This window comes from Callorhinchus milii, unplaced genomic scaffold, assembly GCF_018977255.1.
Source record: "Callorhinchus milii isolate IMCB2004 unplaced genomic scaffold, IMCB_Cmil_1.0 Scaffold4, whole genome shotgun sequence".
Classification (NCBI taxonomy): Eukaryota; Metazoa; Chordata; class Chondrichthyes; order Chimaeriformes; family Callorhinchidae; genus Callorhinchus; species Callorhinchus milii.
Window position 1 is genome coordinate 51,889,985 of NW_024704745.1, and position 12,997 is coordinate 51,902,981.

The 12,997-nt window shown below is 41.8% G+C and overlaps 2 protein-coding genes across 6 annotated transcripts in view; one reads left to right on the plus strand and one right to left on the minus strand.

Moving 5' to 3' along the window:
* Window positions 1-12,135, plus strand: part of LOC103183876 (probable G-protein coupled receptor 34) — a 45,858-nt gene extending 33,723 nt beyond the window's left edge. For both annotated transcript variants that reach the window (XM_007901607.2, XM_007901616.2), the window contains exons 3-4: window positions 7,023-7,295; window positions 10,364-12,135. In XM_007901607.2, coding sequence (XP_007899798.2) covers window positions 10,407-11,417 — 1,011 coding nt within the window. In that variant the 5' untranslated portion in view covers window positions 7,023-7,295; window positions 10,364-10,406 and the 3' untranslated portion in view covers window positions 11,418-12,135. The remainder of the gene's footprint in view (window positions 1-7,022; window positions 7,296-10,363) is intronic.
* caska (calcium/calmodulin-dependent serine protein kinase a) overlaps window positions 1-12,997 on the minus strand; it is a 301,664-nt gene that overhangs the window by 97,350 nt on the left and 191,317 nt on the right. The gene's annotated exons all lie outside the window — the stretch shown is intronic.

Consider the following 12,997-nt stretch of genomic DNA (forward strand, 5'->3'; position numbering starts at 1 on the left):
AAACAAACATGTGAATCATGACAAATTTATTTTGCAGAATGATCAGTACCACGCTCAGGAGACTGTTCACAGAAAAGGAACTGAGACTTCTTCAGCTTATATGGGTCAATGCCTACTAATACATGAATGGAAATCACAAAACCCAGAAAATAAATGGACTTGTTCAGTGGCTTCTTAAATCTGAATTGAGTTATTTTGTTTAAAATGCTTCCTCTTGAAATAGAAGAGTATAAAATAATTATTTGCCTAAAGTGATAAATTCCAGTTTAGATATGCTCTTAGACACCTACTTTCCGGCCCGAAGGGTTTATCTTCATCCAAACTAATTTTCTGAAGACAGCTGTTTGGAATAGACTATGTAGGCATATGATCCAGGCCGACTGCATCAGCATATTCAATAGATTTGGATGGCTATTTAAGTGTAAAAATCAATTGGGGTATATGCGAGATTGTGCATGTATATTACCTATGTATATACTTTGGGAATGGCTGATCAGGACAGAATTGGTCTTTTCTGGACCTTTAGATTCCCTTGATTCCTATGGAGTAGCATGGTGCAAGAATAGCTCTGCATTTTCAAGTGAGAATTTTGTGATTCAAGTAAATTATTGGAGAATTTTATTTCTATTTCCGTAGGAAGTACTTTGAACAAAAAGTAATCCCTTTAGTACTGGGACGTTCCAAGTGGCCATTCTTCACATGTTTACCTTGACTGTCAACAGGTATTTGAATTGGGTGCAGGAGGCCATTTAGCTAATGCAATGTCTCATCCGATATCAAAGCAAATCCCAAGACAAAACAAGGCAATTCAAAGTTGATTCTGATCAATAAGCTCTTATTTAAATAGGTAATTTTGCAACATGAAATTCATCTCACAATGGCTTTGGTGTAATACACTGTACACATGTAGACATTCATGCATTTTACTGAAGATGTTTTCATCCTGGACTTGAAAGTGTCACAATCAACTCTTCATACTTCACAAAGGATATTTATGAGATCAAAATCTCAAACCCAATCCTTATTTGTATCATCTTCAACTTCACAAAACTGGCAATGGTGCGTCAGACAGGGCGTGAAGCAGGCCAGGGAGTGGTTGGGTTGGCAAGGTTTTTGGATGGGCTGAGATATTGCTGGTGTATGAACAAGGTGGTGCACGGTTTGGATCCGCATCTTTGTTCAATCAGCTGGTCACATTCGGAGTAGCAACAGGGATACTCTAACTAGCCTCAGTGTCCGTAGCCTTGAGGTGGGGGTAGTGAGGTTCCAGGAACTCTTGCTGAAATGGCATGGGTATAGATGTTGGGAGACAACAAGATTGAGTTTGGATCTGACTCCCACAGCACCCCCCGACAATATCATATGAGACTGCTGGGGTAAGGTATCAGACAGCTATGAGATCCTATGAACTGCTATCACGTTGTGAGTCATTGCTATCAGAAGAGAAGCATTAAGAGAGAAGAAAATACATCAGAAGAGTTACTGGCAGGAATAGTCATTTTCTAATACCACTGAAACCACTTTAACCAGTCTGTATTTTTTGAGTATTGTTTTTAGTATTCACACTGAACTTTAACAGGCAAGATGTAAAGTTACAGAAATGCAAATAAATATATCAAACAAGTGATTCCTTGATTATTGGGAATTTGCTGATCAACAAAGAATAAGAGGCACCTATCTTTCAAGATCAGTGATGTGCTAAAGCTGGGAGAATGTTTCAAACTGATAGTTGTTCCACTTTCAACCTCATTTCCCTTTCCTGTGTTCATACCACCACTTGTCTGTTGTCAGAACACATTATTTTTAATAGTAGATATACCTTTACTCTCTCTGGTCTGCCTATTTTGTTGCATTTCACTACCCTTTGTTTTGCAGTATTAACACCTCTATTCCCCTGTTTTGTTGTATGCCACCCCCCCTTGTTTTACATCATTAACACCTCTTTAACCCATCATCCCCTGTCCTCTACCCCATTTTCTCCTTTGCCTTCTTTGCCCTGCCTCCCCCATCTCTGTTAGCCCTTAAAGGCCTTCCCTTCCAACATACTCCAGTTCTGTCGAAGGGTCATGGACCTGATACATTGGGTCACTTTCCTTTCTCTATAGATCCTGCCTGACCTGCTGAGTGTTCACAGTGACTTCTGTTTTTGTTTCATGTTAGATATTTTCCTTCCTTTCACCTCTTCCTGTGACATCTTGATTTAGTTTTCCTATGGTTGTACTGGGTTCTGCAATCACATTTGCTGATTCCAGTGATCTGTTCCACTTCTCCCTTTCCTTTTCCCCAGACAATGTCATAATAATAATCCTTGCATTTGATATAGCGCTTTTCACGTCGGAAGGACGTCCCAAAGCGCTTCACAGAACACACTGTAAAGTGAATTGACTGTATATTTATGGGCGAACGCGGCAGCCAATTTCGCACAGCAATGTCCCACAAACAGTCGTAGATTGAAAATGACCAATTTATTATTGTTTTTGGTTTTGGAGGGATTATTATTAGACGTGTGGAGTAAGGAAACTTGCCCAAGGTTTCGCCCTGCCTGGAATTGAACTCAGGTCTCTCGCTTGCAAAGCGAGTGCTCTAACCACTGAGCTACAGGACTCCACGATAGTTAGGACACTGCATAAACAGCTTCTCCGAATTGCAGTTCTATTTTCATAGCCTACTGATCATAAAGTGGACATCCTTCAGGTGAGGCTGATCAGCCCTGCCTATTAAGGTCATTAGGGAAAGTATCATTAGGGAAGCATCATTAGGGAACAGTAACATGAACATATTGTGATCTTGGCAAAGGAACTACATAATTTATTTGACCTTGGTTCTGTGAAGCGCATTGAGACGTCTTGAAGACGTAATAAGGCACTATATCAATTGCAAGGATTATTATTATTGGTTTCTGTCCATGGTAATCTTATATTTTTAAAGTTTGTAGATTGTAGGAAGAAGGGAGGATAGACAGGTAAGGATTTCCATGGTTTTGAGAAAGAATAATTCGGAGACAGTATCAAAAGTCTGGATTTCAACAATCCTGTCTGTCAATCCTGTGTTTTTATATTTACTAACATGACTTCTGTCTAATCTAACCCAATCTTTGATCCGTTTATGGGACATTGCTGTGCAAACGGGCTGCTACATTTGCCTACAAGTACACAGTCATTCCACTTTATAGTACATCCTTTTAAGCGCTTTGAGATGTCCTGCTGACGTGAAAGATGCTACATCAGATGCAACGATTACTATTAATTTTAGAATTGAGAACAAGTTGGGAAAAATGTCTTTCATTTGCTAAAAATGGCTTTAACAGGCCAGATTTTAGTTCAGACTTGGAAGACTGTCATGGCTGTATTATAGAGACAGTGAACACCAGCCAGGGTTCCTATTTCTTATCAATGGAAATGCTATTGTAGTTGCCAGGTGAGGATAAGATTGAGCCTTTTGTGGTTAAATATTTTGGCGACACTCAAAAACAAGGCTTATATGAGTAATAACTACTTGGGCAAAGCACTAAAAGGTGACAAACTGATAAACAATACTCCAGTTGGAGGAAACTGAAATCAAACACCTTTGGGAGAGGGGTAGAGAGGAGCGGAAAATATATTTTACTGCTGCACACGTGACTGATATGGAGATAGGATTTATAGTGCGGTATTTTAACAATTTCAAATGGCAACATGGTGTGTAGCCAGGTGAAAAATAAAAATACAATTGATAGTATTCAGAAGGATCTGAACCAGTTAGGTACAGGTATAATGGCTGAAAATGAAATGGATATATCTGATGCATTTAGGGGAAGTAAATACTGCAGCAAGACATGTACTACAACAACAACCAAGGGGCTGGACAGTCAGGGATTTGGACCCGAGCAGGGGTCGGAATCAGGAGTGGTGCAGGGCGGGAGGATAGGGGTAGAAAGGTGGCTGAAGGTGTGGTCAAAGTGGAGGGTATGAGACGTGCCTTGAAGGAGGCAAGGGAGGGAGCGAGGCGAAGGGGCTGCGGGATGGAGTTCCAAAGAGTGCAGGCAGAGAGGCTGAAGGCCCAATCACTGATGGTGGGGCGTGCCGGATGGGGGACATGGAGCAGGCCGAAGCCTACTGAGTGAAGGGAGAGGACAGGTTGATATGGAATTAGCAGGTCACAGAGGCAGGAAGGAGCAAGGCTGTGGTGGGCTTTGAGAGCTTCCAATGTATGGAAAGAAAGGGTGATAATTTGGGAACAACAACAACAACAAGATGTCATTTATAGAGCGCCTTTCACGTAGAGAGGACGTCCCAAGGTGCTGGACAGTTGGGTCAGGACCCGAGTAGGGGGGAAATGGTCGGAGGGAAGGGAGGGAGCGAGGAGGGGGTAGAGAGTCGAGAGGGGAGCTGAAGGCACGGTCAAAGAGAAAGGTCTTGAGACCGGCCTTGAAGGAGGAAAGGGAGGAAGCAAGGCGAAGGCACTGGGGGATGGAGTTCCAGAGCCTGGGGGCTAAGAGGCTGAAGGCCCGGCCACCGATGGTAGGGCGGTTGGGTCGGGGGATGTGGAGCAGACCGGAGTCAGTGGAACGGAGGGTACGGGCAGGTAAGTCGGGTGATAGTAGGTCGGAGAGGTAGGAGGGAGCAAGGCCGTGAATGGCCTTGTAGGTGAGAATAAGGATCTTGAATTCGAAGGTAGCTAGGGAAAAGAATTTAGGTTTTAGGATTTAGGTATAGTCTTGATCAGACTCAAAATATCTGTGAAGTAATGTAAAGTAACTGTTGAAAACATTAAACACTGGGAATCATTTGGTGATCACTGAATTACTAGTCAGAGTGAGTTATACTAATTCTGCACCAAGCACTAGTAAGGCCAATTCAGCAACAAGGTGTATAGTCCTGGTAGGTATACCGTAGCAAAGTCATTAAAATACAAGCGCTCCAAGAATTCCAAACAATCAAAGGCTTTGAGGTACCAAGTAATAAAAAAAATTCAATTAAGTTTGACTTGATTTGCTGAAAAGAGAAACAGTATTATAGACATTTAGAATAAGGTAAATGTATACCGTAAACTCCTGGTATATTGTCACTCCAAGGGAAAAGAGTTCAGTGACTATATCCGGGGTGACTATGTAGGCACGAGTCCTCCAGAGGGCTTTGGCCAGGAGGACGTACACCAACACACCCTGCACAATTTTTATGTGAAACCCAGTTGTCAGTTAGAAGCTGAATAGGTAACACTTTTACCATTTCACACCAGTTTGTCAATGATTTAGATTTTCTATCACTTCCTTCTGAAGGTTCTAACCCGGGCCAACAGGAAAGTGTGGCTGCACTTTTTCCGTGGAATCTACAACCTCATTCACTACAAACCCGCTCTAAATGAAGTTTCTGGCCCGCTGGTTACCTGAAGTCACTGTGGGTGGAGTGGCTCTGGAACCAACGTGTGGTGTGGCACAAGAGGCAAATGGGCTTCACTCGGACGCCCCACTGTTGTGATTGCTGTGTGTGTGTTTGTGAGTGTCTGTCTTTCTGCGTGTCTCACTTCTATATATGTGTGTGTTTCTGAATGGGTCCCTGTGTCGCCCGGCTCCGCCACTGTCTCACACCGCAGGCCGCCGAGACCCTCATACACACAATCATGACATTCAGGCTTGACTACACAAACTCCCTGCTTGTCGGCCTCCCCAACTCCTCCCTCCATAGGCTGCAGATCATCCAGACCTCTGCAGCCCGTGTCCTCCCCCGCACCAGGCTCCGCAAACCTCTCACGCCCCATCACTCGCCCGACTCCACTGGCTTCCCATCACACAGAAGATACAGTTCAAGATCCTGGTCCTCAACGGCCTTGCTCCCCCCTAGCTCTGCGACTTTCTAACCCCCTACCACCCTGCCTGCTTCCTCCACTCAGCGGGCTCTGGCCTGCTTCATGTTCCTCCGCCTCACCATTGGCAGGCGGGCCTTCGGACACTCTTCCCCACTCTCTGGAACTCCATGCCGCAGTGCCCCCACCTCACCCCCTCCCTTCTCCTTCAAGACCCGTCTCAAAACCCTCCTCGTTGACCGTGCCTTTGGTCATCCTCCTTCTCCCCCTGCTCTCCACCCTCCCCGATCCCCACATCCAAGCTATGATCTGCTCTGCCTTCCATCACCTCCGTAACATCGCCTGACTCCGCCACTACCTCATCCCTCAGGCCGCTGAAACTCTTGTTCATGCCTTCATCACCTCCAGGCTTAACTATGCAAACTCCCTGCTTGTCAGCCTTACCAACTCCTCTCTCCACAGGCTGCAGATAATCCAGAACTCTGCAGCCCGTGTCCTCTCCCGCACCAACTCCGTGACCCCATCTCCACCATTCTCGCCCGACTCCATTGGCTTCCTATCCTTCAGAGGATCCAGTTCAAAATCCTGGTCCTCACCTACAAAGCCCTCTATGGTCTCGCCCCACCCTACCTCTGCGACCTCCTAACCCCCTACCAACCCGGCCGCTCCCTCCTCTCAGCCGGCTCCACGTCCCCCGACCCAGCCGCCCCATCATTGGCGGGAGCCAATCTGCCCCCAACCTCTGGAATTCCATCCCCCAATCACTCCGCCTCGCCCCTTCCATGGCCTCCTTCAAGTCCTGCCTCAAGACCCTCCTCTTCGACCATGCCATTGGCCACCCCCCCTTCTCCCCCCTGACCCCAGCTTGGGTCTGAAATGCTGTACACTGTCCAGCGCCTTGGGACATCCTCCCAACATGAAAGGCGCTATACAAATGCAATCTTGTTGTTGTTGTTGTAAATAGTCTCTTTGTTCCAAGTTTAATGTTTGAATTTTTTTGGCGGGTTTGATAAAGGTTAACAACCTCTACCAATGGGTGAAGAATGGATTGAGGCACTTTTTGACTTACAATATCCAATAACCTGTCAAATATACAATCGGTTCACTTTACAGCGTATTCTGTGAAGCACTTTGAGATGTCTAGAAGACGTGAAAAGCACTATATCAAATGCAGGGATTATTATTATTATTAACCTCAACAAATTGTATAAAATAACACTAATGAACCACGTATCTTTCAGTGGCTACAAGGAAACAGCTGCAAATAGCTAAATGTTTACGCCAGCAGAAACTGTTGCAGAAAGGAAACCCACATCCATTTCATCTTTACTGAAAAGAGGAAGAGATTGCAGTCGAATCTTTCTGAAGTAAAGGAGATCTTTTGGAACTGGGGCTCTCTTCACTGAAGTTCAGGACTTTATGTACATTGGAGGAAAGCAAAACAAAATTCAATTTGTATTCAGTTGGTAACCAGCAACCCCTACATATGCAAAAATTAGACGTATTCTTTATAGGTAAGTGATGAACTGTATGAATTTTCAAGAACAAAACGTTTAAAGACTTTCTACAAATTTGTTTCTCAACCGTTTAGCATAAGACTAATATCATTATAATAGTTTCTCAAATGTGGATATTTAACATTTTGTTGCAATATGCTGTACTCATTACAAATGAATGCAATAAGGAGAAAGCAAAGGAGCGTTTAGTAAAATTATTTGTATTTCAAACGGTCACATAATTGGTACTCAGCTACTGTTGAGAATTATTTCAATTATTTTTCTTGCCAAATTTAACCTTTAATCTTCTTCCATCCTCTTCTTTCAGTTGTTTTTGACTCTTTTTCATGGTGTATGATCTACGCACAAATTGGGTGTTGTGTTTGCCTACAATTACACAGTCACTGTCCTTCACAGTAAAATCCTGTGGAGTGCTTCGAAATGATTCGAACGCAAGATAAGGCACTATATCAAATTAAAGGATTATTATTATTATCATGGCCCTTTCTGGGGGGGGGGGGGGAAGAGAAGGATAAATGCCAAATCCAGTATTGATCCAGTATCCACATGGAAAATTTTTAATGGATGTAGAGATAGTGATCAAACGAGGCACTGCGGTCAATTGTAGCGAACCTATTGCTGCCTTGATGCACCATTCTATTTTCTATTGCTTACTCTTGCATAGGTGGCATATTTATCCACATGATTGCTGGCTCTATAGAATTTTTTCTTACTGTAATTAATACTTCAGTAATTTTTCATTGCCACAATGAGTGAGCAGGGGAAAAAAACAGTAGTACGTGATAAAAAATAGTTGTCTGATGACATTCAAATCTCAGATTATCCACAACCTTTAATCATAATGTGAGGGTAAACCTTTATTAAACATTCAATAATAACTTTTAAGAGAGAAGTAGATAATTATTTGGGGAGGATAAGTTTCCAGGGCTGTGGGGAGAGAGCGGGGGAGTGGGATTGATTTGGATAACTCTTTTCAAAGAGCCGGTACAATAATAATAATATAATAATAATAATCCTTGCATTTGATATAGCGCTTTTCACGTCGGGAGGACGTCCCAAAGCGCTTCACAGAACACACTGTAAAGTGAATTGACTGTATATTTGTGGGCGAACGCGGCAGCCAATTGCGCACAGCAATGTCCCACAAACAGTCGTAGATTGAAAATGACCAATTTTTTTTTATTATTGTTTTTTGGTTTTTTTGGAGGGATTATTATTATCTTGTTGATACTCGTCAACAAGGTGATGTCTCACCACTGTAATCATAGACAGACTGCAGACATGGTTGGGAATGGGCCGAATGGTCCAAAAATTGAGGTGGGGGTGGAGGAAGAGAGAGATAGAGCGGAAAAAACATGAAATAGATGAAAGAAAGGATTTCTACTTTAAAATAAATGTATACAAATATAAGCAATAGTCACCAAAATAAGTCATAATTGGAGCGTTGCAAATCATTCAAACAAGCAATTTAATTAAGACAAGCACACATAATAGTTCGGAGAGAAAGTTTAGGAATTTTACATAAACTACTTATATCTCCAAAGCTCTGCTTTCATTCTACGTGAGAGTTTGCCTTGTAGAGGAGCTGAGTGGAATGACATCCTGCCCCAGTGACTGGTCAGCCCTTCCAGGTCCTGCTGATAAGCCACAATGACTGTGCTGTCAAGATTCTCCTCTTCAACTGCGCCTTCAACCACCCTCCTACCCTCCCTGCCCCCCACCCTCCCTGATCCTACCCCCACTTCCTCAGATCCAAATCCCTTACTGTCCAGCACCTTGGGACATCCTCTCAATTTGAAAGGTGCTAACCTACAGTAATTTTGTATTGTATTGTATCAGCAGTGCCCTGGAGTACTGTGGACCCGCATGGCTCAGGAACTAGATATAGAGACTGCCACAAAAGGCTGGCTCGATTCTGATATTCCGTTGCCAAGCATGTCACCTTGGAGCCACAGACCAAGCTTATCACCAACCCCCCCCCCCCCCCCCCCCACTAGTCAGTCGTTTGGCAGCCAACCAGCGCAGGTTTACTAGGGGTGGTAGGTATTAGGGACGCCCTACGAGCTTCCCAGTAAGCAATATATCTAGCATGAAATGCATGAGAGCATTACCACCATCTTCCTGTCTGTAGCTCGGGCACACATTCCTTCCCATTTTTTAAATAGCCTGCGTAACACAATAAACCAAGAAAATAAACTGAGTAGAGACAAAAAGACAGCAGTTTTAACTTGCTCACTGATAGAAGACAGATTTTCACTCGGGTTGCAATGCATCAGATTCACAAATATATGTGGAAATAAATGAAGATATCAGATGATAGACAGCAGTCTCGATGTTTGGATTTAATAGTCTATTTCTCTTAACCCACTGTTTTTATGATACCTTTGGATAAGCCAATAGGCACCACTTTTGAACAGTCTGTACAAAATTAGACCCACAAGGGGGCACAAGAAACCCACAGTGGTTTGGTTATTGATTCTTACTTCGCCTTCCTGTAAAATTTGTTTGTTAATTTGTTAATTAATAAATTTGACCAACATTTTGCCTACAATCCAAAATGACCATTTAGAGAGACAGTGCAGAAATTAGATATTCAGAAAGTCAAAGGAAAATCAGAGTGGAAATGTACGAGAAATTTGTGAAATTGAGATGATTGGTGGAGGGGAAAAAGAGAGAAATAAAAGTGATGGAGAAAACCAGAGAATATGATTATGGATGTGCAGTGATAAACAGTATAACTGTTTTATATAGTCAATCATTTACCAATCTTCACTTCATGGCTGTTTTTGAGACATTGCTGTATGGAAATTGGCTGCCGCAGTCACCCACAAAATGCAGTCGGGTCCACTTCACAGTATATTCTGTGAAGCCCTTTGGGATGTATATCCGCGATACCAAATATAAACACTATTATTTGTTATTATTATCTGCAGTGTGACTGAAATAGACTTCAACCAGTACATTATTATTTTTGCTACTTTGCTTTATGTAATAATATTGGCGCCTTATTGATGATAGCTTTATTGTAATATAAATATATTAATTGAGATTCTAATTTATTCCAGAAGTAAAAGCCAGAAAATAAAGAATTACCGACTGTGTCTACCAATGAATTATTTACAATCAGCAAATGGGAGCAAATCAGTAAATGCCTTTACAATGCATGGAAATGCAACAGATGGTTCAAACTGTACCATAAGTGAAGACTTTCTGATTGTTCTTTTACCTACGGCATACAGCTTGATTTTTCTAACCGGGCTGACGAGCAATATTTCAGCACTGTTTATATTCCTCTTCATTCGTGGCAAGAAAAATTCCATTCAGGTGTACCTGATCAACATGGCCATTGCAGACCTTCTCCTGATCATCTGCCTCCCGTTCAGAATAGCGTATCACGCAAATCAAAATGTGTGGATGCTAGGAAAAAGTTTCTGTGGATTAGTAGGAAATATATTTTACATGAATATGTATATCAGCATTACACTGCTGGGCCTCATTAGTGTGGATCGGTACTTGAAAATCACAAGGCCACTACAGCACTTCAAATTACAGGGGGTCACTGGAAGCAGTATCATCTGTGGTGTGATCTGGGTTATCTCAATTCTGGTCGTTATACCGATGGTTGTGAATAAAAAAAAAGATAATTCGCTAGACAATTCTAAATGCTTTCATTTCAGATACAGAAAGAATTTTAGAACCTACATCAATCTCATCATTGTGTTCGGTTTTTGGATCGTATTCTTTTTCCTCGTTCTTTCATATGGAAAGATTGCTAGGAAACTGTGTAAACTCGGCAAGGAAAGAGTTGGTTTTTCTAACAACAAGATTCACAGAAGAGCTGCAAGAAAAACATTCATCGTTCTTTTCATTTTCAGCGTGTGTTTTGTTCCCTATCATATTTTCCGGTTCTTTTACATAGCAGCTCAGTTACAAGAAACAAGTTGTTACTGGAAAAACACGGTGAATAAAATAAATGAGATATCGCTCCTGTTTTCTGCTTTCAACAGTTGCCTGGATCCAATAATGTACTTTCTGCTCTCAAAGAGAGTCAGAAGAACTGTACTGAGTTTAATTAGTGAACGATTCCAGAGAGATATGACAAGAAGTGAAAGTACTTGAATTCCTTACATGCATTTGTCTAAAGCAATTCAGAGTATATCAGAGTATATCAGCCCAATTTAGACTTTTTTTTATAATTTCTTAAAACAATTATTTTTAGATCACTAACATTTTTCAAAATATATTGATATTAGAGTAAAGCCAAATAGACCAAAATCTTATTCCAGCATATTTTGAACCTTGGTTCTAATCCAGCCAGACTGATGAAATGAAAATTTCCTTTCTTTTGCTGGATGAAAACATTCCAGGAAGGTGAATATGTTTGGTTAGTCTTCACCCAGGAATAAATCTGCAGCACAAATCTACCTCTGACTCACAGTCTCACTTCTACAAAGCCTTAGGGACAGCTGTTTTTTTTTTAAAAAAGAAGGAAACAACACAAAAAATGCAGTTTGGAATTTTTTTGAGGATACACCAAAGGTCAAAGTTTGCTACTTAACAGTCAGATTCTTTAATATCAAATAGGGAGAGAGCTAATTTTAAAGGGTGAGTAAAATGCATCAAAATTGCTCATTGGAGACATCTTGAAAGCAATCATTTTGGGGCATTATTCATTCTCTCCCAAAATACATTCCAGTGATAACTGGGGAGACCATTGTTCTGGCATTTTGTTACTGAAAATAATACTCATAATTATCCCATAAAGGAGCGTTTATGTAAAAACCGGCTCCCAGATGGACTCCAGCCAGCAACAACAAAATTACCTTTGTAAAGCGCCTTTCACGTCGGGAGAGCCTCCCAAGGTGCTGAACAGTCAAGGTGGGGGTGGGGGGCAGGGTTGGGATGAGGGAGGACAGAGGGGGTAGGAGGGCGGCTGAAGGCATGCTCAAAAAAGGAGGGTCTTGAGTCGTGCCTTGAAGGAGGCAAAAGAGGGAGCAAGGTGAGGGGATTGTGGGATGGAGTTTCAAAGAGTGGGGGCAGAGAGGCTGAAAGCCCGGCCACTGATGGTAGGATGGGAGACCTGGCCAAAAATGTTGAAGCATTAAACATGGTGGCAAAAGGTGAAAGTGAATGAAATATTTTGGTTTATGTGATGATTCATAATTTGTTACGGCATATTTTGAGCAAAGTGGAAGCGGCCTACTATAATTCTACTGAGAGTGCTTAATACAGACTACAGGCACTGAGAGGAATGGTTGTGTTTTTGAGCAACAACTTTTCTCACATTGATGAACAAAACAACATTTTTAAAAAAAAAGTGTATGAATGCCTCTGATCTCATGTGAGATATTCTGTACAAATTCAAATGAAAGCAGGTTTTTAAAAATGTTTAATATTTAACAATGATCTTTCAATCAGCAGGATCTACCAGGCACTGACTGCTAAACATAATATCTTTTCTATTTCTTTCGTCCCATGATAAACAAGTAATGAAAAGATTGCTACTTTTAGCTAGCTTGACAGAGGAAACTCTTAGAAGAACGATCCAAGCAGAGATCACATTGATAATAGTGAGGGATAAATTTGTGGAGATCAATTGAAAGAAAGCAGGCAAGAAAGGAGAAAAAATGTTTAAGAAGTGGTGCAAAGGGCCACCAATCATTACAAACAGGGATTTAGTAATGCTTCTTAACACAAAT